The sequence below is a fragment of the Marasmius oreades genome, chromosome 9 (genome assembly GCF_018924745.1).
Source record: "Marasmius oreades isolate 03SP1 chromosome 9, whole genome shotgun sequence".
Lineage (NCBI taxonomy): Eukaryota > Fungi > Basidiomycota > Agaricomycetes > Agaricales > Marasmiaceae > Marasmius > Marasmius oreades.
The window spans coordinates 1,236,429-1,260,404 of NC_057331.1; the positions used below are offsets into that span (position 1 = coordinate 1,236,429).

Here is a 23,976-nt window from a genome sequence, read left to right on the forward strand (position 1 = left end):
TTTCAATATCTGCTGGGAACCTCGCCGCCTCAAATCATCTGTCGAACAATGACTCTCACCGAACAAGTTCGTCACGACGAAATCAATCTTTCAAGGCTTATGCGTAGGCTAGAGAAGTCTGTTTCGGGCGGTGCATGGGATGAACCTCATAATGATAACGATCCTCGAACCTCCACATGTTTCAAGTCTTTGGAAGCTCTACAGGCAAGAAAAATGTGTTTCTCTAGTCCCTCGCTGACATTCGGTTACACCCCTAGTATGTCAAGTTCGCGAAGAAGCTGCTACGAAATGTTGAACAATCTCATGGGTCGTCGTACGTCCTATTCCGATTTTCCAAGCTTTACACAAGCTAGATGCTGACACTGTCAATTCAGCGATAAAACTCATCAGATACGACTATCCCTCAAACGAATGCAAGATTTCCTACAATCAGTCAAGGCGGTCAGTACTCGTCATTCTTGCCAAGGGAAACACGTTGAACACGCTTTACAGGAGACGACACCGAAAATACAACGTCCTGAACCGATATTACCCTCGATATCTACCCCGATGCGTGCGGTTCCCCCCGAATTTTCAACCGAGCCTTCGCCTGAAGGTACAAATCCGGGCTCGTCAATGTCCCAGGATGGCCTCCTTCCTCTGCCGTCGGATCCTCTCTTACCCATAGCACCTGCATCTGATTCGGGACCTAACCTTGCCTCAGACATTCCGACACTCTTACCATCTTCCGCACCGTCCACTGCGTCGAAATCGACGGCTATTCTTATGGAAAACTCGAATGCACTCCAGCAGGAGCTTACTGACCAGCTCGCTGAAATGAGCGCCCGAATGAGGAGAAACATGCTTCATTTCTCTGATTCGTTGGCCAAGGACGCTGCTGTCGTCGATGAGACGAAACAAAAGCTGGAAAGCAACGTTGACACGATGTCAGAACGCAAGACACAGCTGAGTGCTCATCGAGGCAAAAGCTGGTCTACGACGTGGTTAACGTTATTTGTTATGATTTCTGTGGTGGTCATGTTCGCTACTATGGTTTTCCTCATACGATTTACTTGATCGCAAATGATGTAGCTCGTTCAACCTCTGCGAGGATCCCTGGATGGAGATGTACGACTCCTCGGACTCAAGCTGAGCATCCCGGTGCCGCTCTATGGAAATATATACAAGTTCGACCCAGGAGCGTCAATATGACCTGGTCGGCTAGGATCACTCGCTTCCCCCCCCCCTCTGTATAACTGCCCCTGAATTGAGATGGGGTCTTCAATTTGGGATGATACATTCATCTTTATGAATACTGTCGACGATACATCGAGCAAGTGCGGATCGGCTGCCTCTGCGGGTTGGAGTTGTGGTGGCATCTAATAGCATTGTACATTTCCAAAGTGACTCAGGTTGCATCCCCGTCGCAGTATGCTCGGACACGATTTGTGCGGCTCGATTGTTGTACATGGCGTGCAGCTCCTCTTCTCTCTACAAGTTACATACTGCAATGAGTGTGTTGATGACATTGGGGGGCCGCGTTTCGTTCTACTGCTCGGTTTTTTGAAGGCAGGAGATCAGCGGGACTTCCTATTTGAAACGCGGATCTTCAAATCTTGTTTTAAGTTTTCAGGGACGTCAAGAACTCAAAAACTCAGACGAGGCAGAACATAAAAGCGAAAAGTCATGTCCCTAGCTGCGCTAACCCTTTTGTCACTCCAGGACGCCGTGACGGAGGTGTCTGTGGTCGCCACGTGTCACCTTCGTTGGTCCTCAATCTGAGTCTTCTCTTTCGCCAACTCCCATATAGCGTCGTCAAGGTTGATCAACACCTGTACGCTGTATAGCTTATGAAGGTTCCTTGCCCTTCGGGCTAGAACGGTAACCGTCCCTCGAATACCCGCTGACCCACTTACCGACACGTATACAAGGCATGATCATGTCGATTTTTGGGTCGTTGAATATCGGATCCTCAACATTCCACCGGTGCGGGTGTACAGATTTTATGCCATACCGAAGAATTCTCTCAATAAGTAATCAGGGTAATACTGTTCTTTGGGTGGTGCACGCGTGCGATCGTTCGAGAGGCCAGTGGCTGGACTTCACCCAGCCGGACGATGTCACATCTACGGGATTTTGAAGAAGTCCGATTCTGCCTGCCACTAGCCACAAGTTCTTGTGCAAATAAAACTCAGTCCACCCGCCAGGACACACTGCAGTCTTCGTAGTCCGATTCCGCTTCCTACCACGTAGCCAGTGGCGACATCACTGGTGGTCGGCTTTTCGGATTTTGTCGTGCCATTGCAAGCTCCGGCAGCTTTACCCTGACGCCTCGCAACCGAGCATCGATCGCCGGAAACACAACATCATGGAATAATTCATTTGACGACACTATTTGTGCGTGGCTTTCACGTATACTTACCACTTATTATTGATGCCTGATGAAATTGTCACCAGTGCAGTTCATGGAACTACGGTGAAACAGGACACTGAAAAACAGTAATCTCAAAGGCGGCTATTCATTCTTGCAGCCTCCACAAGTATACGCCACGATGAGTTTGATCATGATCGTCGGGAGGCGTTCATTTCGGTATCAGCGGTTTTTCGTCTCGTTAATGGAGTTATATTTTAAGTGGCAAGTAGCTTTAGTTGGCTAAGATATTTTTTCTCTGAATATTACGACCAGGTTCACGCCAATCTATCGGGCGTATCGGTATTATTTTTTAACCCTATAATACCAGTTACACCACAAACTCCTCAGAAACCTCTTTCTATGTATAATGCTTGACCCTGTTTCAGGGATTTGCCCCCGTGTTGTCTACGCAAGATTGTTGTTCAGATTAAGCGTAGTCTTTACCACTCCTGATGAAGAGCAGCACTCGGGTCAAGCAGAATGGGGTTCTTTCTGTGGCTGTATTGGAATCCAATACCTTGCAACTCCTACCGGAACAATACCACAAGCCTTCTCTACGCAGGCGATTACACATAGTGCGTTAATGCCGAATAAAACTCCAATTGATTTCCACGCAAAGTGTGGTATGTTGGTTCACGTTTCTCTAGGCTTATAAGAAGCGGACATTTCCTGCCATATTCTTCCCATCAACTCCTCCTCATTATCGTTTCTTTCCCCTTTACTTATGGCGGACCAAGGAAAGCCGATACCAAAACTAAAGTCGCATCAGTCTGCTGATACCCTCTGCTCCGTCGCTACCCTCTCCAACTCGATCAATGTCGACGATCGTTTTCGTGGCGAAAAGGATGCCTTTGCCTTAGACAAAAAGGACATTTCACAGGAAGACTCGGATGTCGCTACTCCTCGACAGAAGAGTGCGACTGAAAGTGAATCTTCCTCAAAGGAGAATAACGGCTTACAAAATGCTGGAGGAGAGGAGACAGTCCCAGAAGGCGGACTCAGAGCGTGGCTCGTTATTGTTGGAGTAAGAACGCGGCGGTTATCAGGTGGCGGAATTTCTGATGATCACTACCTTTCTTAGATTTTCTGTTGCATGTTTACTGCGTAAGTCCTCTTAACCCGTTTAACCTCTAGGGGTTACGGACTTCCGTTCATAGGGATTCAGTGGCAATTACTGACAACCAGTTCTGTATAGGTTTGGCTTCACGAACACCTGGGGTGTATGTTGTGGTATCCGGAAAGCAAATCGAAACTCATGCTTTGTGTCTAGGTCTTTCAAGCCTATTATGAAACTACAGCTCTCAAAGCTTCTTCGTCTACGAAAATGTAAGTGTTCGGCGTGTCGATTTTGACATCTATTTTAACCTCAAACTTACTGATCTGCCCTTGCCCGCTTAGTGCATGGATTGGTTCCGTTCAGGTTCGTCGTTTTTGTGAAACAGGTTCATTGAGCACCGAGTTTATTGACGAAGAGGCGGTAATAGTATGCACTAGTATTCACCCCAAGCATGATCGTCGGCCGCTTATCCGACAAGGGCTATTACCATTCGCTGTCAATTTTCTTCAGCGTGACTTTATTTCTGGCTACTCTTTTGTTGGCACAGTGTACCGCCTATTGGCACTTTCTGATCTGCCACGGATTCATGACCGGAGTAAGACCAATTTTCATCTCTCATTAAGTTATGTCTCTTAATCCTACTAGCTCTCATGCGGTGTCATCACGGCCCCAGCTCCTGCTATAGTATCACAATGGTTCAAGGAACGGAGAGCATTAGCATTGGGTATAACAGCCTGCGGATCTGCGGCTGGTGGAACAATTTTCCCTATTTTGATTCGGGCATTGCTCCCACGGATTGGGTGCGCTTAGTCTACTTTTCAATGACTGGGCACTCAAGGTCGTATCTGTAGATTCCAATGGACAATGCGTACTGTCGCGCTGATCATGCTTATCTGCCTCAGTTTTGCTTGCCTGGTAAGTTTCGTTCCTTCAAACAAATACATTTAACCACATGTTAGCCGGAATTTAGACGACCAGAAGACGCCTCCCGCCGTCTTATCCAACTGGTCCTCTTATTGGTTTAAAGCCTCTGAAGACGCCGGCCTTTGTCGTATGGTGTTTTGCGACTTTGTTCGTGTATATTGGGGCCTATACCTGTGAGCTTTCTCAAAATACTAGTAATATCCAGCATTCCTTCGCCTTACGAAGGTGTAGTCCAATCCTATGTCGCATCAATGGCCGTATCGAAGGGTTTCTCTACCAACTTCTCGTTTACTCTGGTCGCAATTATGAATGGTAGCTCTGGCCTTGGGAGGATGGCAGCCGGAGTCATCGCCCGTTATATAGGTGCGTGTTCTTTTTCCTTCCTTGAACGACTCCCAAGAAGTCCGACTGTTCTCCTTGGCATTTTCTACATCACAGGACCTATGAATCATATGATTCCTTCGACGATTATCACCGCTGCGATCGTGTTGGCATGGCCTGCTGCTTTGACCTCATCGGGCTTGATAACGATTAGCACTTTATACGGGTATGCATCCGACCTTCTGTTAACAACGTTTCTTTTGTCACACTGACGTGAAATTTGTTCAGCTTGTCAGCAGGTTCATTCGCCGCCCTTTTATGGCATCCAATATTAGATTTGGGAGAACCGGAAGAATTGAGTCGTCGAGTAGGGATATTGATGTTGTTTTTGGGTTGCGCTGGACTTGGTGGACCTCCGATGTTGGGAGAGATCAAGTCTACTTTCGGTTTTCACGCTATGAGTGCCTTTGGAGGTGAGCCAATAAAAAGGAGGTGTCGATTACACAGAGGTTAATTTTTCTGATAGGTGGCTGCATGCTGTTCGGAGTGATACTTGCGCTCTTCACGCGGTACATGTTGCTCAAAAGGTTATGGGGAAAGCTATGATGGATATATGTATTATCAAACGTTGTTTATACCTTAGTTTTCTATTTAATTAGAACATACTTAGCTACCTAGCTTATTATTCGGACTATCGGGACAACACATATTTTATGTAAATAATGTCTCCGAGCCCCTTCAGTCCTCACCGGGAAAGCGGATATTACTGTATCTACCAACTTCCGGCCGCCCACCTCTTCCGACTTTCCAAAAAGGGCAATTTATTCCGTGAATACGCTCAATATAATATTCGAGGGACAGAACAAGGCAATGTAACTGCATGTCTGGTGTAGACCAGGAGGCGACGCACATGGAGGTCCTCTCAGACGCCGCCGAAAACACTTGATAAGCGGCCAGAATCATATTTTGGCCAAAATAGGTCGAAATAATACTGAGGCACGATGGAATTCGACGTGTGTCGCCGTGCGCATTCGGCTCAGTAGTGGAACTTAAGGGGAACACTCTCAGGAAGACTTTCATGTATCAGCACAGAAAGGTTTCAAATACTACATGTAAGTCCTTAATAGCATACCGTTGCGTACTCGAAATCCGAGGATATGAATATGCCAAGTACTTCTCAAGAGTATCCTGCATGGTACAGGAACAACGGCGCGAGGATGACGACGTTGTCATACGTTCCTTCCTCTTTGTCACGCTGCGCCGAAAGTATGTCGATTAGTACTAGTAGTACAACGGGCGTAGCGTGACTTATGTTGGAGCCAAGAAATCCTCCAGATGGCCAGCATGAGTTCTGTGTCAAAAGGATCAATATTGACAGAGTTCCGAAGGGTTCATTATAGCTTCTCATTCAGGTAAAACCAGGCTGCTTGGAAATTTTGAGTGGTACACTGGTCGATAACCAGGTCGAAAAGGTAGACCATTTTAAACACACATATTTGAGATGGTATGAAGTTGCGTTACGCACCGTTTTGTCCTTGCTCGCCATATTTCCTTCCACAACGAGCCACGGACTCTGGAGCCCCGCCAAAGTCCAGCAGTGGACCGTTGACGTCTAGATAGGTATGGGTCAAGTAATGGCGGTCGTCGTTGCGGCTGAGCTCGTCGTTCCTGATCCAGCTCAGACATGGCCTCGACGAGTAGAGCAATTCTCGATTGGAGTAAGAAAGCGGTGAGGTTCAGAAAGCCCCAGGCCTTGAAGCTTGAGGCCTTGAGGCCTCGAGGCTCGAGCCCATAGATTAGAAAAGCACCGAGAGAGTTTGTAAATTGTGAGGTAAGAAGAGGTGTGGTGGTGGCCACGTATTGTCATCACTTCCGTCTTGATACGATTTTAGCCGAATCGGTTGAGGATTGGCGCGGTGGACTCCACAGGATGCTTAGCGAGTGATAAAAACAGCCAATGGAATTGGTTGACCTGGTTGCGGGTCGAGTCGGCGGTCTTCAAGGTCTGTGACCGAGCTGGCTCCCCAAAATATGGCTGCTGTCGAGACAGATACTGCTACGAGATCTTTATGACCGTAGCTTCTGGAGGAAACTCGAGAAAGGGAGTAGGTAGAACCTCGTGTAAGGTGTCAGAAAACGGTGATCGATAAGAGTACGACGTTGCCACCGTGCACGGTGGGGCCTCCATTGGGTATACTGTATGGTGATTCGACAATTGGTGATAGGCGGTTACTAGCGTTGTCGTATGCGGACAGTGGGAGGTAACATGAGGAGCAGACCGAGGCTTGCAGCCCTGTAATTGAACCATCAGCCGTTTCTGGGATTGCCACTGTCCACTTCGCGCACAAACCACAGAGTAACCATATTATTATTAGGAAATTAAATCCTTCTCAGGACGCCGTAGGATGCCGCCATATATACTATCATCGATCATCGATTTGGACGGATTGAACGGAAAGCTGGCGCTTGTAGAAAAGAGCAGGACGCGAGGCTGTCACTATCAGAACGCCTTCGCGTGAGGAAAATTGGTCACGAGTTCACCCCGACACGGTGGGTCAGCTGATGGATCAGGACCTCAAACTGTCACCGATATTTTAGTGGGCTGAGCTCACATTACTGCCAGGTTGGAGTAATAAAAACTATAGACATAAAGAACATTTTTCTATTCTGCTGGATCCATAACGGACGGTACAAGTACATAAGAGCGATCGAATTCACAACAGCAGTAAAGATATCGAGGCTGAAAGACCGAACGAGTTCCCAAAGTTGCATCCACGATTGATGCCACTACCTCCTGGTCGATGCAGCTGCAGCAGCTTTCCGTTGTCTATCTAATGCCTCTTGCTCTTCGTAGAATTCCCATGACTCCTTAGGCAACGTCTGCAGTGGCTGGAAAAGCAGTGGCCGATTTGGATCGATTGGTGGAGGGCCCTTGGGTTTGGATACCACACCCGCAGAAGTGGGGGTTGGAGTTGGGGGGAAAATCGCGTTTGGAGGCAATTCCAATCCAGCGAGAAGACACTCGATTGCATCGTATGTAGGGTAAGTGTTCCCGTACCAAGGCGCAGTCAAGTCTTCTATACATTCATCCTGGTATCGTTTAGCTGCAGCTTCTGCCTCCTCGCTGAGCTTCCGGGATTCATGGAGGGGGTTGGAACCAGAGGCTTGTGTGCACGATGGTGACTTGGAACTGGTTTACGACAATGAACTTCAGTTGAGTTGGCCGATCGAAGAAGATACTGCCTACCTCATTGTAAGAGTACGGCGTTCTCCAAGGAATGGGGAAAAAAATCGGGCGATGGGATGAGGGTTCGTCGTTCATGCAGACCCAGATATATAGTCCTCGGTTGTGGGTGACAGGAGCTTTGACAATTGATAGTGGCCGATCATGAGTGTGGCTGGTCCTATGTGGCTTGACTAGAGTCGACATAAAAGGAAACAAAGAGGCTTTAGGAAAAAGGATTGATACAATTTAAGAGTCACAATGAAATGATGAGCTGCGGTGGATTTTTCTCGTGTACGGTTGTTTGTGGTGCCGCTTGCCCTGTGGTATGGTAAGTTGTGGCTCTGTTTTGTTGATCCTGATTCTGTGGCTTGGGAAAGAAGAGGGTGGACGAGGCGAATCAGGAATGAAAGAGGTGCATAGAGTAACCTCAACACGTCTTTGTTGCGATGGCGAGCGAAATGTATCTGGCATCTTGGCTTTTTCGATTTGCTTACGCTTCACCGATAATGGTGCGGTAATAGGCATGGGTGGTGGAGAAGGGGATGATATCGATGACGACGTAGATCGGGCAGAGCCAGAAGAATATCTAGAGAACTTCGAGGAACCCGATGACGATGAATAGTACTCCTCGTCGTGTTTGGTGAGCATGTTATTTTGCCCACCGTGATGATGGAGCTCTGAACGAATTCTCTTGGAGGTGGTCCTGAACCCAGTCCCCCTCGTCGAAAGGCTCTCAGAATCGGAATCACGTTCTAGTGGCGGTAGCCCTTGTACCGTGGGGCATGATTGGGAACGGCCCAACGAGCGATGAGAAATGCGGGGGTGTTCTGCTTCGGATCCAGGATGGTAGATCCGCCATGGAAGATGTATATCGATATGCGTACCCTCGGATTCGGACACCCTGGCATCATTGCTCTCCAGAGTCGCTCTCCGGGATACTGTTGAAGAGGCAGAACGTATTCCTTCTGATCTCTTTACATCTGTATCCGAAGGCTAAGATAGAGGTCATCATAACGTCAAGTCCTTGAAACGCACAACTCGCCTGTGCGCTCCTGTTATACGCTTCAATCGCTTTCAGCAGCTGCTTTGAAGGTTGTTTAGGCAATGGTGGACGGTTCGTTCCTACTCCTGCTTGTCGAAGCTTTCGAATCAGTGCTGGTCCATTTCGTGAACTTGCGCGCAGCTGCGGAAACAATGAGAATTGGCGCGAGATCCAAGCACCATCGAAAATTTGCACACCTTTGAAGATGAACCCATAATCAACTATATATCAGTATGAGGGTTTTGCAAGGGCAGTTCATCGTTAAAAAGACTTGAACGTGAAAGAGTTGACGGCATGGCTCCCAAGGAAAAGACAATTAGACAATAGGATTTGGTTACCGACGGGTGTGGAAGACAAAAAGACGGTGACCGTCAGCTGTGACTCGTTCGTACTCTTATTAGCGACGTCGATTCCGCGCAAAAAGTTGTAAATAAGCTGGAAATGAACTGCAGCTTATGAATTGCGACTTTTTTTTACCGAACGGGACTAAAGGGTTCAACCTTACACACGGGTCGCGGGAAAGCGTTCTCAATTCAATCATCATGTCGTATTGCTCAACAACTGCCACCTCAACATATACCCTACAAAAATATTCTAGGTCATACCCAAACCCAAGCCAAAGCGCTTCTAATGAATGGCAACACTTCACCAACCCACTCATACGACTCATTCTCGACGTCCAAAAATCTGCCTCGGACAAGCTGGAGTCTGTCAGGCTTCGCATAATATGGTCTATCGAGGGTGGTACCGGCCCCAATAGCACGAATGAAGTTGTATTTGTGAGTATTTACGCGCCTTCCTCCAGTGTACAAGCGGGTTGATGGCGAATTTGCAGGAGGACCTCGACCTGTTATCGTTTTCCTCGATTCCTTTGCGCAACAGGTCCGAGAGGACCCAACAACCCGAAGGACTCCCTCTAAAGGCTGTATATCGCGATACAATTGTTGGCATACGGTACTTACATCCATTGGATGGCTCAGTAAGTCTGAATATTGCCCAAAGCTATCCATTGTTTGATCTCAATGTCAGACTTACCGAAGATTCCAAGTGACGTTCTCGTCCTCCTCTGCTGTATCACAGTTCATACAATCCATTGAGGCGATCTGTCCATGCAAAGCTAACAACAATCCAACAACGATGCCGTCGATCGCGCAATCCCAGGCCCAATCATCTTTTGTTGCGTCAAAACCTCCAGCAAGCCAGGCTCCTATTCTTCCTGAATCTTCGCTGCAAATTCCTAACCGTGCTCAAACAATGCTCCGTTCCAAACCATCCTTCTTTATTCCACCCAACATACCACAATCAAGTTCCGGATTACCTGCTTTCCTACCTCCGTTTCACCCAACTTATCAACCAAACTTTCTTCGAAGTCATCTTCCTACAGGTGCTCATCTTCTACCTGAACAGTTATCTCTGCAATCGCGTCTCTCAATGCCTCGAGCCGTACCCATGTTTGCCCCGCATTGGTCTAGCCTACCTCCAAGCTCTAATCCGTCGTCAACGCCCCCCTCCGAGAGTTCCTCGTCTCCAAATCTTGGCTCTAACCCATCTCAGGCGTGCGCTAACCCTCCTCCAGGCTCAGGAACCCCGTCCGAAATGGCGTCTTCCCAAACTCTCGGCTCAACTCCTTCTCAGTCGAACATGCCACCACCCCTTCCTCCACCCTCAATGGAACCGCTCCTTGCGTCGCTTCGTGAAGGTACCAGATTGTATGATCTTCCACCACATAAATTAGAAGCTCTAGTTGCGGAAGTCATTCGAGAAGACGGGTTTGTTGGTTTGGTAAGTAACAATTTGGGTTGTTCATTTTGTACTTGCTTGAGTTCTGATATAACGGCTACCAGATGGAAAATATATCGACGATGTGGCGATTGAAGGGGTATCTCGGACAATGATATACGACCACGAGGTTCATCTTCATTCTTAACTTCAACATGAGGTGGTTAGATTACTTTACTTGCTATGCAGTCCCGCGCGCGGTAACAAGATAGATAGATAGATAGCTGCACAGCGTGGACCCTCAACGGGATCTGCACAATGAAGTCAATACCGTGTGCTGTAAATTGCTTATATAGTTCCCTGGTAGTATATCGGTTAGTACATGCGCCTGTCATTGTCCAGACATGCAACGCGCGAAAGCTGGGTTCGACTCCCAGCCAGGGAGCGAAAAATGTGACAGGTTCTTTTGTTAGAGAAAATTTGAGAAATTGATATTCCAGATTTTTGTGCAATGACTGATTACTAATAAGTTGTGCTAGAGCGGTTTTACGGAGCTATCGGCTAGATTTAGTATGATATTGGCAATATATACACTGCTAGATACAAGCTAAGTATGGCCGATGTATACTGGCTGAATGTTAAATTTGTTCAGACCTTCCTAAACCCATGCTGTGGCAATCAATTCTGCAGCTCTTTCGGCGATGATATACACAGGAGCTTGAGTATGCGCACTCGGAATGAAGGGCTAAAAAACAGTGAGGAAGTGAATGGCAGTGAGTTATATAAATGCTACCTCGAAGGGGGGGGGGACTCACGAAGACTGACGCATCCACAACCCTCAGCCCTCGCACACCTTTCACTCTCAGATCAGGGTTCACGACCCCATACGTCGCGTCCTTCGGGGACATGGCAAGCGTTCCAACCGGATGCGCAGAACTTCCAGTCAGTTGTCTCACATACGCGTCAATCTCGTCATCCGTAGTAGCATTAGCCAACGGTCCGTAAGGTCCCAGCACATAGCGGTTCCAGACAGGGGCAGCCAGGAATTTGATTGACTTTTTAATTGATTCCCTCATAGCTACGATGTCGAATTGGGTAGTAAGGAACCCTGGGTCAATAAGCGGGCTGTCGAATGAATCCGAGGTGTTGAGTTTGACTGAACCTCCTAGAAAAGAAACGCGAGAGTCAGTAATTCATTGATCGGAGGGGAATAGAACCCACGAGATGTCGGTGATATAACGCGAGCGGTAATTCCAATGAAGTTACCAGTGGTGGGTAAGTTGCCAATGAACCCGTTCTACAAACGGGAAGGAGAGTATAGGTCAGAAAAATGTGAAAGCATCCAATAATCAACGTTACCGAAACCCCAAGCTCGATGTGACCTGAGTTCGGGCCAGCCGCAGGATCTTCCTGGTCGAAACCGTGGGCTTTCATAACGCTATCGTCCAGTTTCATGAATATGAGATGATTGATGAAAGTATCCACCAGCGGGCCTGTGCCGTTTGTCTTCCACTGCTCCAACAGCTCTTGCGAAAGAGTGGGATTTCGAGAGATCTCGTCAAAGGTGTTGGTAGAATTTACTAGAAAATTGTTTCCTATCCGCGTATGGTCTGAGAGGTTCTGACCAACCCCAGGCAGGTCGTATATCGGCCGAATCCCGACCGATGTTAGGTGTTTAGAGTCACCGATGCCAGAGAGAAGAAGGATTTGAGTAGATCCGATGGTTCCTGCTGAGAGAAGAACCTCTTTACGCGCATTTATATGGTGACGGGGTCCTGTTACGAACTAGAAATTAGAGAAGACCTATGAAGACTAGGACAGCAATAAGAACAGTACTCACCATCGGGACTTTGAGTGAATTCCACTCCTCTAAAATCCAGCGTTCCAGGCCGAACCTCGAGTACTCGGGTCACCCTTGCGTTCACCAAAACATGCAAGTTCTTCCTTGACAAGTAATATGGTGCAAGGTAAGAAGTCGCAGCACTACTCCGTTTGTTCCCGTTGATAGTCAGTTGCGCCCATCCTTGGCAAAGAGGAGAAACGTAAGCGAACAAGCGACAAGTACTCAGGAACCGGAGATTTCACCCAATCCAAGTTCGTTTCCGGAGTTATGGTCCAGATTGAACGAAAATTCGCCTCCGAGTTCGTGAGAGGCTTGTATCACGGAGTCGTCTATTGGTCGAGGCCACCCGGGAAGACTGACAGAATTGATTCCAGTTAAACTGTGAATGTCGGGGTCGTATTGGCCCGTAGTATTGTGGCGATCTGCAGGCGGAGTAAGTTTTTCATTCTATAAAAGCAGGGTAAGTTTGGAGTGAGAAATCGTTGGGAAAAATATTGGTTCTCAAACCATTGCGATGTACGGTCGAAGACTATTCCACGACCATCCTGGGTCCCCGGTGACGTCCGCATAACGGTCGAAGTCATCTTTGGTGCCACGAGAGTAGAATAGCCCGTCTACATGGGGTTTGCTTGATTAGCCTGGTCGTATTTGATTACGTGGAAGGATGACTGACTAACGGAACTGCTTCCACCGAGCACAAAGCCACGAGGAAAAGAAACTAATCGACCATCGAGCCCAGTTTGAGGTGTTGTCGTATAATTCCAGTCAAACTGCGGATGTATTGGGTTGCAGAAGAATGGGACTTCAGTGAAGGTTGAGGTAATGTTGCTGTATTACAAGGTATAAATTCCAGTCCCTTTCTAGCAGAGACGGAAAAGAACAACCTACCTTGAACCAGCCTCGAGCACAAGAACATGGAAGTTTACGTTTTCGGTCAGTCGGTTTGCGAGAACGCTTCCTGCCGTTCCGCCTGACGCAAACAAGGTCTAACTGTTGGCTAGTGAAAATATCGAATTAACGAAACTTACCACCAAGAATGATGAAGTCGAAAGGTCGTGAAGGAAGCCTCGTAGCATCTTCGTATAATGCTCCGTGGGATTGACCTACGTACAACGCAAGGAGTGTTAATCCTACCTGGGCCGCCGCAGACATTACTTGCGTCATCCTTTGGCTGGGAAGCAGATGAACTTTTCTCGTCAGAGCATGACCTTTAAATATGTGAATCCCAGTTTAAATTGGAGGTCATGTTATCAGGTTTCAAAACGCCTACGGAAATACATCGTCCCCTGAATTGCGAAATAGGCGAACATCAAAGGCGCTTTTAGTAACAATGAGTTGAACTTGAGCAGTGGGATATCGGTTGAGAGTGGTAGCGTGACGCTGTTCGAACGTCCGACCCGAAATTATTAGAGTCCTTAAACGCTCTCCGAATCCCAATTACAAGGAGGGGCAGTGTACCGCATGTTCTGCCAGCTGTGTGACCCCGTCACCACATTCCCGCTACGACCTAGGTAAACATTCAGGCGACCTATAAGTAGCATCAATTCAATAACAAGAATAACTTACCATCATGCTACCGGAAGAATATGGTTTTCTGTCACAAGGTGCCTTCCGGCGACCTTTTTTGAGCACCTGTGGTACCCTTATACGTCGGTTCTTTTCGCGTTTGGGGGAGCTCGTGGTCTTATGGAAACTGGCTCCCCAGCATTGCCACTATCGTCGCACTTGCCATCGTCCGGTCCTTCATCAAGACCCTACCTCGACAATGAGACTTGTCACTGAATGATAAGCGACTGGATTGAACACTCACCCTTTCTTTAAGGGGCCAAGGTTCGACAGAACATTAACTCGCTGGCTAATAAACGCTGCTTTGAAGAGACCGACACTGAAATGTGATGCATTGATGTGCGACAGCCGCAAGATCAGACTCATCGAGCCGAGTCAAGATTGCGGACCCTGGGAAAGAAAAAAACGCGTGACGTCACACCGTGCTTGTCACACTTCTTTTCACTCACGCGTCCACGATGGCCCCTCGTGTTTCAACTCGCAGCCAAAGAGCATCAAAGGGGTTTTCAAGATCTCAACCTCAACCAAGTCAAAGTCAAAGGAACGCGGTAGCTCGACGTAGAATAGAATCCGATGAGGAAGAGGACGAACCTCAGACTCAGGACGATGGATATAACGGCATGATTGACGTCGACGACGATGAAGGCCCAGGAGATGTAACGCTCTTCATTGAATTGATTTTACTGAAATTAATTTTCTGTTTTTATGAACGCTTAGGAAATATCGAGAAAGGCAAATCAGCTAGTTAGGTTGGCTTTGTTCACGGAACACAGGAAGGTTCCGTTACGCCGAGATGACATCACGAAAAAAGGTGGGTCTAGCACATTGCTCTCCTTGCCACGAATCGATGAATCTTGACAGTCCTCGGCACGAGTTCACGTATTTTTAATCGCGTTTTCGATAGCGCAAATGGGATACTCAAAAAGACCTTCGGGCTGGAACTCGCAGAACTCCCCTCAAAAGCTTCACTGGATGAGGAGGCTGGACCGAACTTAGAAGACGAGGATTTGGAGGAAGCAAAGAAAGCTGTCGGTAGAAAGAAGAAGGGTACGTCCATCACCTGCGCAATTCGTATCATGACAACTGACAAGTCTCAAGCCGTCGTTACTGGTTCAAAAACCTATATTCTCAGATCGATACTCCACCCGGGCCTTATTGAGTATGCCGCGCTCATGCACGATAAAATACTCGAGGAAGAAATCGCCGATCTGCCCGATGATTCCGATGATGACAGTCACGGAATTCAAACTTATGGGACCATCCTATCTTACAGCACTTCCGACCAACTGGAGTCCGTCGGTGTGACTTATGTGATTCTTTCTCTTATACTGATCTGTGGTAGAGTGATAAGTGATGGTAAGCTGTTCTACACCTACTCACGTCGAATAACCTTGCGTGCTGATGTTGCTTGCCCTACAGGTGACCTTCGAAAACAACTCAAACGGCTCCACCTCGCCAACAATAGCGAAATAAGACTCACTTCCCTCTCAGTCCAACGAACAATTCCTCTCGACCGGTTCCTCGATAGTCTTATCAAACAAGGTTATATCGACCAGCGTGCAATTGGAGAGAAGAAAAAAGGGCCAGGGAAACGTGCACGGGCTACGCAAGGCAATGACGAGTCTGGGATTCAATACGAATGGCGTTGGGGACCTCGAGCCCATTCAGAAGTGGGTGAAAAGGCTATTGCACAATTCGTAGCCGAATTTATGGTGTCGGAGGAGCAACAAGAAGACGAGGATGCAGAAGAGGGTCAAGGGAGCAGTAGGGGAGGCACACAAAGGAGGCGAGAGAATGCTATGAGTAAACTGGAGAAGATGATGCAAGGGATAGAAAAGGTAGTGGGAGGCAACCTCTTGAACCTCAAATAATGAATCGTACGACTCTTGTGCTAAGGCCATATTTTTATTCGCGACAATTTTTTGATTTTAGTTCTGTGGTTTTACTTACATCCCGTCCTTGCTATCTAGCCTGTCGATGTCACGGCTTCAAGCTTGTACACCCTAGGCTCGTTTATGACATGCGGTCCTTCCTCTCTAGGTATTCCACCCGAACGACCCCGACGACCATTCATTATCTCGATAACTTTTCCTTAACGTAGGTGCTAGACTGGCATCCTTACATTCACTATCTGAGGGTTTACAGCCTTATCGGTCTATTGGCTTGGGCCGTGAATGACGGTGGACCGATACGGAAGTGGAAGCAACCCGGACAGTCAATCAATGATAAAGTCGGGTGTTTTGGATTACTTCAGTCTTATTAGGTGCTTGGTAAGTCTTGTACGATCTCTCGTGCGACCTCATCGGTCGAAGCCTCTTACGAAAAACCATCCGTAGCAGTGGAACGCTGGGTCAGAGCGATTGTACACGATGTGCGAATCGACCATGTAACTCCGTGCTGGACAGTCGTTCTGAAGCTTTTAACCGCTAGTGGTACCTACGTATACACTTCCTCGAATGTTTGTCACGCGAGTAAAATTCATCTCGATTTCCAACAGAGCCTCTATTGTTCCTTTCCCTACTAGTAATCCTTTCACCATCATCGTGGCTTCAGACTTCTGTCCTTCTGTGTCTTCCGTCGCCAGCACGTCTGACCCTCATCTTAGCGGCAGCTTCCTTCGAGGTATGGGAGAAAGTTCTTTGATATGTGCAGAAACTGGCGTTCAGTTCGAACGGCGTGTGAGTAGTTCCCATTTAAACCATAATAAGTCCTTATGTCCACCTGTGCCCGACTCCAACAGCAGATTCTTCGCGGCCCTTGCACGCAATTAGGTATTAGCATCGTCTTGGATTCGAACAGCGGGAGCATGAACATGAGGTACGTCTACAATCTCACCCCACCGACCCACTGGAACTGGCGAATCTCAACATCTCAACTCGGCCATCATTCTAGAACACTGACCCGTTCGAAGGATTGCTTTATCCCTCTCTTAGGGACGCTCCTGAACCGTTAATCATCTTTCTCCTAAATATCTCAACATCCGTAGAGAGCATACACACGCGCACTCACCGGGTTCGCCTCCAACCCCTGGCAGTACCTTGTTGACGCCAGTACCTTCCTTGCCGTCTTATCCGGATGGACCGTATTCCGAGCGTTCTGGTTCTCCCGATGTCACTTCACTCGTCCGGATCCCTACGCCGATTGAACCGAGATAACGAGATTATAGATAGCACGACATGTTGATCCTGTTATAACAAGGAAAGGAAATGTGGCGCGCGGCAAAGAAATGTGCCTGGGTATGTGCCAGCACTATCTCAGGCTGGCGTCTCGACTCTCCGTCATTTTAACTTTGCTCATCACGCCGGGCCCGCTCTAGCGAGAAAACATCCCAACTGACTCAAAGTTGATGCCAAACATAAATTCAAAAAACGAAGGAGGTACAGAGGGAGGTGCTTTTTTTTTCTTTTCAAGTATTATTCCATATACTCTTGACAACACTAGTTTCGTTGGTTGCTGGGATGTCGTCACCCGAGTTCATGTGGCGGTCAACGTGAACTCCGACTAATTTTGTCATCAGCGTTGGTGCGGCTGCTGGCAAGGTTTGCAACTCTAGGATCAGGCCGGGATCAGTTTCAATATGGCTCCCACAAAACCAATGATGGTGGTAGCCAACTGGAACCCTTGTGTAACCAGCGTAATCAGGGTTTGGATATTCTGAACCGTGATAAGGCTTTGAAGAACGGAGACAATTGCCCCAATGGCCTGCATCACGTTTTATTAGAGAATCAACTGAAAGAGAGAAATGTTACGAACAGCCCCAATTTCATTGATAATGGCCTGGACATCGACTGGAGATTGGCGACGTTTCAACCCCAAGCCATGGAAAGGGTTCAGAAGGTCCATGAGCTGACTACCTGCAGTTCCTAGAGCACCAGTGACCTCATTCACAAGAGGAGTCACTTGAGCTTCTGTGGCGTTTCCAGTCTGCTGAAGTGCAACTAAGAAAATAGATATATCAAGATGTTGTCAAGATCTAAGCATAAGTGTCTGGAAACCTACCAAGCTGAGGTTGGACTGTATTAAGGTTGCCCAACAGTCCTTGGAGAATGGCCACGAACTCAGAACCAAGGTCTCTTTTCTCTACTGGAGCTGCAATAGATGCAGCAGAGACAAGGCCCAAGGTAGCAAAGAGGAGAGCAAAGAAACGAACAAGCAACATAGTTGACGATAGAGAGTTAGACTAGAGTCGCCTGGAGCATATTTGCTTCAAGACGGTCAATCTTTTATACTCATTTGACTCAGAGCGGGGCCCGGGCTATACGGTCGCCATCTACTTTGTCTCACCCCAGAGTCGTGAAAGCTTGGGAGGGATCTGCCAGAGTAGAGTGGTAGTGACAGCTACCTGGGGCACACTTGCATCCATCTTTTCTACTTGACAGATATGAATCGCGGCCGTAGTGTTTTCAGGAATTCGGCTTCATTCGGCTCGAGCCCCCACATGGTGTCGACCCCGGGTTATGTGCCTGAAATGCGGCCGGAAGCCTGCAAGTACTACTCGGCTTTGGAATTACTACGGCCTCGTCACTACAGTCTAAACCGAAAAATCTGAGCTATTCGGCTAATTTCGGCTTCAGTTCTAATATCAGTGCCGATTCGGACCATATCACTGGTAGTCTCCCACGCGTGACAGCCGCAAAAACTTAAGCCTCAACCACGACGTTTCTGAGTGACTCAAAGTCGGTAATTCCTTCTTTTAATCTTGGGGTGACATCTTCTAAAGATTGTAGACTTGATCTCGAAGTTCCCGGGAAAGAATTTGGTGAGAAACCAAGGTCAATACCTAGCTGTCGCGACGTCTCGGATGATGAAATCTTTTCGGGGCGCAACTGGAATCACCATGTGGACCTCCTTTGTCCTTGTCTTCATATTCTGTCAGAGTAAGGCTGGGACACGTTTGTTACCATGACTCAGATATGATTGCAACCGGGACACCGTGTGTACCTACGTTTTTTTGCTCTTGATTCTGGAGTATTTTTTACAAGCCTCAATACCATCAGCAAAACAAAGGGTGGTGCCAAGAACCATGAATACTCTGGTTCGACACTTACAGGCACCCAAATTCATTGATTCAGGATGGCACGGGGCTCAGAATATGCATCGCGACAAAGGATTAATCATGCTCTCGACCGCGATTGTATTCACGACCAAGAGTTGTTCGAGTCTTGACAGATCTATCATATATAAGATTAGGCACGTCGATTTTGTACGTTGAGTCCTTCGGCATCCTACGGGGTCCTGAGAAGGATAATAACAATAATGATATATCCGAGGCCAAGGGGAACTGATAAACGACTCGGCGACATGATTCGCCGATACAACTAAGTTTCCCGCCATTTTCCCGCTTGTAGCCAACCTCTCTTGCTACCATCAGTCCCTCTCCGACTCCACTGGATTTGGCCCAGCTGCCGGGGTAAAGCTTATCGGTCAGTCACCTAGTTGCCGTGACTTTTACACCTCCATCATTAGCCCGCTCTACGACACATCGTCTGACACTACCTACCGTTCCAAGGCCTCAATCGCTACCAACATCTCAGGTTCCAAGCTGACCTTTCGCTGGTATTTTATGTGATACCCATTGTGAGCCCATAGAAAGAAGCTCGAAGACCGCCATCGATACCAAATCGGCTCAATGGTCACATTTAAAGTTCTTCCCGTGAGGGACCATGCCGTGCAATCCATTATCCATCTATCTATCATTTCATTCTCGGCAAGGACTGCCTCCAATGCGACGCCTCGATTAGATCTGTCAATTCTGATTCTTGTTCACAACTTGTTCACGACACCCGTCGCAGTAACGAATGCTGCTATTACTCAGCTCGGAAAAGAGGCCCGAAGTTTATGGGTCATCTTGGGCCCTATCCCTACTATCCCGTTCTTTTTACTCTGGTGCGAAGTAATGGAATGCGTCTCGACATCCTGCAAGTCTTCCAAGTCTTCCAGATCTTCCGTTACCATCCATGACATTGACTGCTACACTGGCGACGGTTTTACGGTTCAAGATATAACCGGGAGGTCTCTCCGGCACAATTCCAACGGATTCCCACCTTCTGGTGCTAACTTAGACATAAAGGACGGCGTCAACAGAGACCCAACTCTAACTCTGGACTTGCTTTAATTTGCTCGGAACAACGATTCGTTTCTCTGACCTATACCTAGCGGAGTCTACCTTGAGTCTACCAATGGACAACCTCAGATCTGACTCGCAATCTCAACAGCTAGAATCAGTTTCCCTGGGAAGCCTGAAGGTCGATTCCAAATACGGAGTCGGTCGACGGTAAGCTCGAGGTTTGGTTCAATTTATGTGAGCTGCCGTTTCGTTACTACTAGGACATAAGCTCACATTATTGTTCTCCTCTAGACTCTAGTCCCCGCACCTCCGAATTTCCTCTGCCTCGCCTCCCAAAACATAGATGGAGCAAAAGTGGCTCCTGCACTTTTTGAAAACCCCTCTTCTACCTTCCCCAGGTAAATCGACCTGGATCGTCCCTCGTGTCACCCTCTATGGACCAGGACGTACGACGGTTCCAAGCGTTTTGATTTATCACCTGAAGACGCATCGAATGGGTTGAACTTGCAATGAGGAGAATCTGAATCAGATATAGTCGACTGAGTCGCTTATTCCTAAAGACAGCCAAGTATAAGGAGCATTGGGAAAGAATCAAGATAAATGTGTGGATCGAAGTTTGAAGCCTGACTTTCTTCTACCCCGCCTACTATAACCTGGCAAGCCCGGCTCGTTACGGAAGAAGGTAGTCGTTCTTCCTTGTATAGACCCGCCTACCAAGCTCAACCAGGCTCAACCTCTTTCCGGACCGCGGATATTCCAGAATCCATAGTTGCTCACAATTCCATATGTTTGCAATTTTGTATTTTGCTGATTCCGCTCCTCGACCTGGCAACATTTCTGCCTCGTAGTTGCTTCCTTCCGTCAAATTTCTGAATTCTGGCATACTCGACGCTGTCTAGAGCTCATGTATCTCAGTTTTTTTCCACTGTAATTCGACGACATTGAAGCTTTTCAGTCAATGGTTGATTTTGGGTGAAATTCACTGGGCGACGCGTTGTTGATTTTGAGGTACGTTACTACACCTCCATCCAGCTCTTATTGTTGACTCTCGTTCTGCTCCAGTTCTGAGCAGAATACGCGACTTTCATCATCGCTGCAGTTCATCCATTCCACACGACAACGAGAAGGCCAGACACGCTGTTTATGTTGTTCTATGTGCTATCGACAGTCGCGTAAAGGCCTGAAAAAGAGGTGACATGGAACTTGTCGTACTAATAAAAAATCCCCTCGCAAATTGAAAGCCCACCATTACAGACTGAGGTTGGAGTGAGCAACAAGCCGTGCCACGGCGAATACATTTCAAAAATCCAACTGTATATGTACATAGACTATGTGAGGACTCGGGGCGTGTAAAGTCTTTCTTTCGGCACGTAGGCGTCGTGTGCGTCGTCATCGCGCATCGAGTCGACCCTCATCGTCTTCGCCGGCTAGTAGGTGACTAGTCGGGTTGAGATGGCGCCGACAACACCGGTGGACGGAGCGACTTTTACTTTGTTGGGTGGTATTCCGTATGTTTATTTACGGACAGAATTGTAACTTTTCTTCCCCTCTCACCCCCATCAACCGCTCAGTGCCCTGACAAAGTCCCCGTCTCAATCTCTCATTTTCCTCCGAATCCCAAGGCTGAACCGCCATTGGATCAGCGTCTGCGATGGACGACGTCAACGAAGCTGTTCACGTCAAGTTCGACATCACTACCGACTTTTCTGAGCCGCCTTCATTAGAGGTATCCAGAGCTGCGTCTCCATCGCCTTTACAACCAGAAAAAGGAGGTATCTATGACACAAATGCCCCAAGATACCACGATAGCATGCTACCTCCAGGAAAGCAGCCATTGGATATCTACGAATCAACATTGTCATGGTGGAGAGCTGGGATTCGAAGAAAAATAGTAAAGAGAGTCAGAGTCGAGTCCAAAATCGTTGCGAAATTGCAGGTGAGGTTTATATGGAATGGACAGGTTCTCATTTATCGAGTCAATTTTGGTTAGGATGTCATTCGAAGGCCTTGGTTGGACGCTTACTTTGTCTATACCTCCTCTTTGGGTACCCATACTTTCTTCATGGTCATGTTACCCATCATGTTCTTCTTTGGGTATCCAGAAATGGGTCTTGGGTCAGTATTGTCTGACTGAGGGTGTGGCTGGGTACTTAGGCAACTCCTCGATAGGCTTATCGCAGTACTCGCATCTGGTGTCTACTTCAGCTCTTTCCTCAAGGATCTTTTTTGTGCCCCTCGACCCTTTTCACCACCTGTAACGAGACTTAGTAAGTCATTTACGTCGTATATTACCCCCCTATCTTTAACTTTTGTTCGTAGCAATCGGAACACACCATCTTGAATATGGATTTCCCTCTTCTCACGCGACGAATTGTGTCTCACTTGCATTATTCTTCTTCACACATGTCCACAACCTTGCTACACCGACATCTGATCATCCCGCATCGATCTCACCTCAAATATACTCCCTGCTCGTCATCTTACTCTTGTTATATACGTTCTCCATCGTCTTTGGCCGCTTATACACAGGGATGCACTCTTTTACGGACGTTATCGCCGGGGTGCTCCTTGGCGCCATCCTATGGTGGATATCTACGGATTTTCCTGGATTTCCGGTAGAGGTGCCCACAATTCTCTACAATATGCTCGACCCGCTTTCGTGGTGGGCCGGTCTAACTACGGGTTCCTCTCACATGGTTCTTCATCTTTTCAAAGGCTTGGACTATTTCACGAGCCTGACAGCTTGGGTAGACAGTTCGGGATGGGAGGTTCCTCTTATCACGGTACCACTCACTCTATTGCTTGTCAACCAACATCCTCAGCCTGTCGATGATTGCCCGTGTTTTGAAGACGCTATAGCCTTCAACAGCGTTTTCCTCAGCACGCTCCTCACCCGTTGGAGTGACACATTCTTCCAAACGCACAACTTTATCGAGCCTTGCCTCATGCCCGGCTCGGGCTGGATCAGGGTTATGGACCTACCCGGTGTGGGTTGGATCAAGAACGAACGAAATCTGAGTCACGTCCTCACCTGGTGGTTTACTGCCACACTCAAAATGGTCGTTGGAATTTCTGTCATCTTCGCTTGGCGTATCCTTGCCAAATCTCTGCTGCACATCACACTCCCGCCTACGTTCAGGTTCCTTTCGCATCTGTTCACACTACCGAAACGAAGGTTTTATACTCCTGCAACGGATTACAAGAACGTACCAAGCGAATTCCATTTCGATCTTGATCAACCTGGGGGTGGTCTTAGTGGATTGAGATCTATTCCTAGTGTGATCGATTTGCCGAGTGCGGTAAAAGTCGGCGTTGAAGAGGATGGCGTTAGGAGCGGAATGCATGTCGGTGGGTTGGGAAGCGAGATGAAATTGAGGGGCAAGAATGGGGTTGTAAATGGAAATGGAACGTTGATGAATGGGAGGGGGAACTCGAGCGAAAAAGGTCGAGGAAGGGAGGAAGGTCTGGATAAACCAGATGATGTCAAGCATTACGACGCTGAAGGTGTGTTTTAAAAATCCGCTGTGGTGTTACTTTGACTTATGTTCTCGTGTGCTAGTTCTGACAAAAGTTATTGTGTATGCCGGTATTGGTGCGCTTGCTACAGGTGGCATTCCAATGGGTTTCGAGTTGCTAGGTTGGGGTGTCAGGTCGACACCTCCCGGGATGTGATATCAAACCTTGTTTTGAAGGCGGACCTTGTACTATTTTTCTGTATAGGCACATATCTATTCAATACCTCAGAGATTTCCAGGGGCATACCATGCTGGAATCTTTGTATACCCCTTTTATACAGAACTTAGTGCATACTTCGAGTTA

At 47.7% G+C, this 23,976-nt stretch overlaps 9 protein-coding genes and 1 non-coding gene across 10 annotated transcripts; 6 read left to right on the forward strand and 4 right to left on the reverse strand.

The window, feature by feature from the left end:
* Positions 1 to 48: 48 nt before the first annotated feature.
* E1B28_013303 (uncharacterized protein) lies at positions 49 to 1,056 on the forward strand (the record flags this gene model as incomplete). Its single annotated transcript, XM_043158452.1, has 4 exons — positions 49 to 204; positions 258 to 313; positions 375 to 441; positions 493 to 1,056. 4 exons carry the CDS (start codon positions 49 to 51, stop codon positions 1,054 to 1,056), a joined length of 843 nt encoding a protein of 280 aa, XP_043003799.1.
* Positions 1,057 to 3,116: 2,060 nt separating this feature from the next.
* E1B28_013304 (uncharacterized protein) lies at positions 3,117 to 5,300 on the forward strand (the record flags this gene model as incomplete). The annotated part of the gene is made up of 13 exons (XM_043158453.1): positions 3,117 to 3,416; positions 3,474 to 3,496; positions 3,588 to 3,612; positions 3,663 to 3,718; positions 3,791 to 3,812; positions 3,877 to 4,044; positions 4,095 to 4,249; positions 4,301 to 4,364; positions 4,420 to 4,546; positions 4,605 to 4,736; positions 4,812 to 4,920; positions 4,983 to 5,167; positions 5,221 to 5,300. The coding sequence occupies 13 exons, from the start codon at positions 3,117 to 3,119 to the stop codon at positions 5,298 to 5,300; spliced, it is 1,446 nt and encodes a 481-aa protein (XP_043003800.1).
* Positions 5,301 to 7,481: 2,181 nt separating this feature from the next.
* On the reverse strand, positions 7,482 to 7,946 carry E1B28_013305 (uncharacterized protein; the record flags this gene model as incomplete). The annotated part of the gene is made up of 2 exons (XM_043158454.1): positions 7,482 to 7,884; positions 7,942 to 7,946. The coding sequence occupies 2 exons, from the start codon at positions 7,944 to 7,946 to the stop codon at positions 7,482 to 7,484; spliced, it is 408 nt and encodes a 135-aa protein (XP_043003801.1).
* A 220-nt stretch (positions 7,947 to 8,166) lies between these two features.
* On the reverse strand, positions 8,167 to 9,177 carry E1B28_013306 (uncharacterized protein; the record flags this gene model as incomplete). The annotated part of the gene is made up of 4 exons (XM_043158455.1): positions 8,167 to 8,747; positions 8,805 to 8,913; positions 8,963 to 9,103; positions 9,160 to 9,177. The coding sequence occupies 4 exons, from the start codon at positions 9,175 to 9,177 to the stop codon at positions 8,167 to 8,169; spliced, it is 849 nt and encodes a 282-aa protein (XP_043003802.1).
* Positions 9,178 to 9,494: 317 nt separating this feature from the next.
* On the forward strand, positions 9,495 to 10,865 carry E1B28_013307 (uncharacterized protein). Its single transcript, XM_043158456.1, has 4 exons — positions 9,495 to 9,741; positions 9,798 to 9,941; positions 9,992 to 10,744; positions 10,807 to 10,865. Exons 1-4 carry the CDS (start codon positions 9,505 to 9,507, stop codon positions 10,855 to 10,857), a joined length of 1,185 nt encoding a protein of 394 aa, XP_043003803.1. The 5' UTR covers positions 9,495 to 9,504; the 3' UTR covers positions 10,858 to 10,865.
* Positions 10,866 to 11,038: 173 nt separating this feature from the next.
* E1B28_013308 lies at positions 11,039 to 11,126 on the forward strand. Its single transcript has one exon. It is a non-coding gene; the product is annotated as a tRNA-Asp (tRNA).
* Positions 11,127 to 11,239: 113 nt separating this feature from the next.
* Positions 11,240 to 14,522, reverse strand: E1B28_013309 (uncharacterized protein). Its single transcript, XM_043158457.1, has 13 exons — positions 14,335 to 14,522; positions 14,091 to 14,278; positions 13,795 to 14,031; positions 13,553 to 13,732; positions 13,413 to 13,494; positions 13,198 to 13,352; positions 13,032 to 13,138; positions 12,767 to 12,971; positions 12,522 to 12,704; positions 12,041 to 12,456; positions 11,903 to 11,978; positions 11,497 to 11,846; positions 11,240 to 11,426 (listed from the first exon to the last, which is right to left on the reverse strand). The coding sequence occupies exons 3-13, from the start codon at positions 13,832 to 13,834 to the stop codon at positions 11,340 to 11,342; spliced, it is 1,881 nt and encodes a 626-aa protein (XP_043003804.1). The 5' UTR covers positions 13,835 to 14,031; positions 14,091 to 14,278; positions 14,335 to 14,522; the 3' UTR covers positions 11,240 to 11,339.
* Positions 14,521 to 16,590, forward strand: E1B28_013310 (uncharacterized protein). Its single transcript, XM_043158458.1, has 7 exons — positions 14,521 to 14,746; positions 14,808 to 14,901; positions 14,952 to 15,137; positions 15,189 to 15,446; positions 15,510 to 16,187; positions 16,236 to 16,360; positions 16,427 to 16,590. Exons 1-5 carry the CDS (start codon positions 14,549 to 14,551, stop codon positions 15,959 to 15,961), a joined length of 1,188 nt encoding a protein of 395 aa, XP_043003805.1. The 5' UTR covers positions 14,521 to 14,548; the 3' UTR covers positions 15,962 to 16,187; positions 16,236 to 16,360; positions 16,427 to 16,590.
* An 847-nt stretch (positions 16,591 to 17,437) lies between these two features.
* E1B28_013311 (uncharacterized protein) lies at positions 17,438 to 18,254 on the reverse strand. Its single transcript, XM_043158459.1, has 3 exons — positions 18,090 to 18,254; positions 17,844 to 18,028; positions 17,438 to 17,792 (listed from the first exon to the last, which is right to left on the reverse strand). Exons 1-3 carry the CDS (start codon positions 18,247 to 18,249, stop codon positions 17,646 to 17,648), a joined length of 492 nt encoding a protein of 163 aa, XP_043003806.1. The 5' UTR covers positions 18,250 to 18,254; the 3' UTR covers positions 17,438 to 17,645.
* Positions 18,255 to 21,808: 3,554 nt separating this feature from the next.
* E1B28_013312 (uncharacterized protein) lies at positions 21,809 to 23,829 on the forward strand (the record flags this gene model as incomplete). The annotated part of the gene is made up of 5 exons (XM_043158460.1): positions 21,809 to 22,093; positions 22,148 to 22,272; positions 22,327 to 22,424; positions 22,477 to 23,661; positions 23,717 to 23,829. 5 exons carry the CDS (start codon positions 21,809 to 21,811, stop codon positions 23,827 to 23,829), a joined length of 1,806 nt encoding a protein of 601 aa, XP_043003807.1.
* Between the last annotated feature and the right edge of the window lie 147 nt (positions 23,830 to 23,976).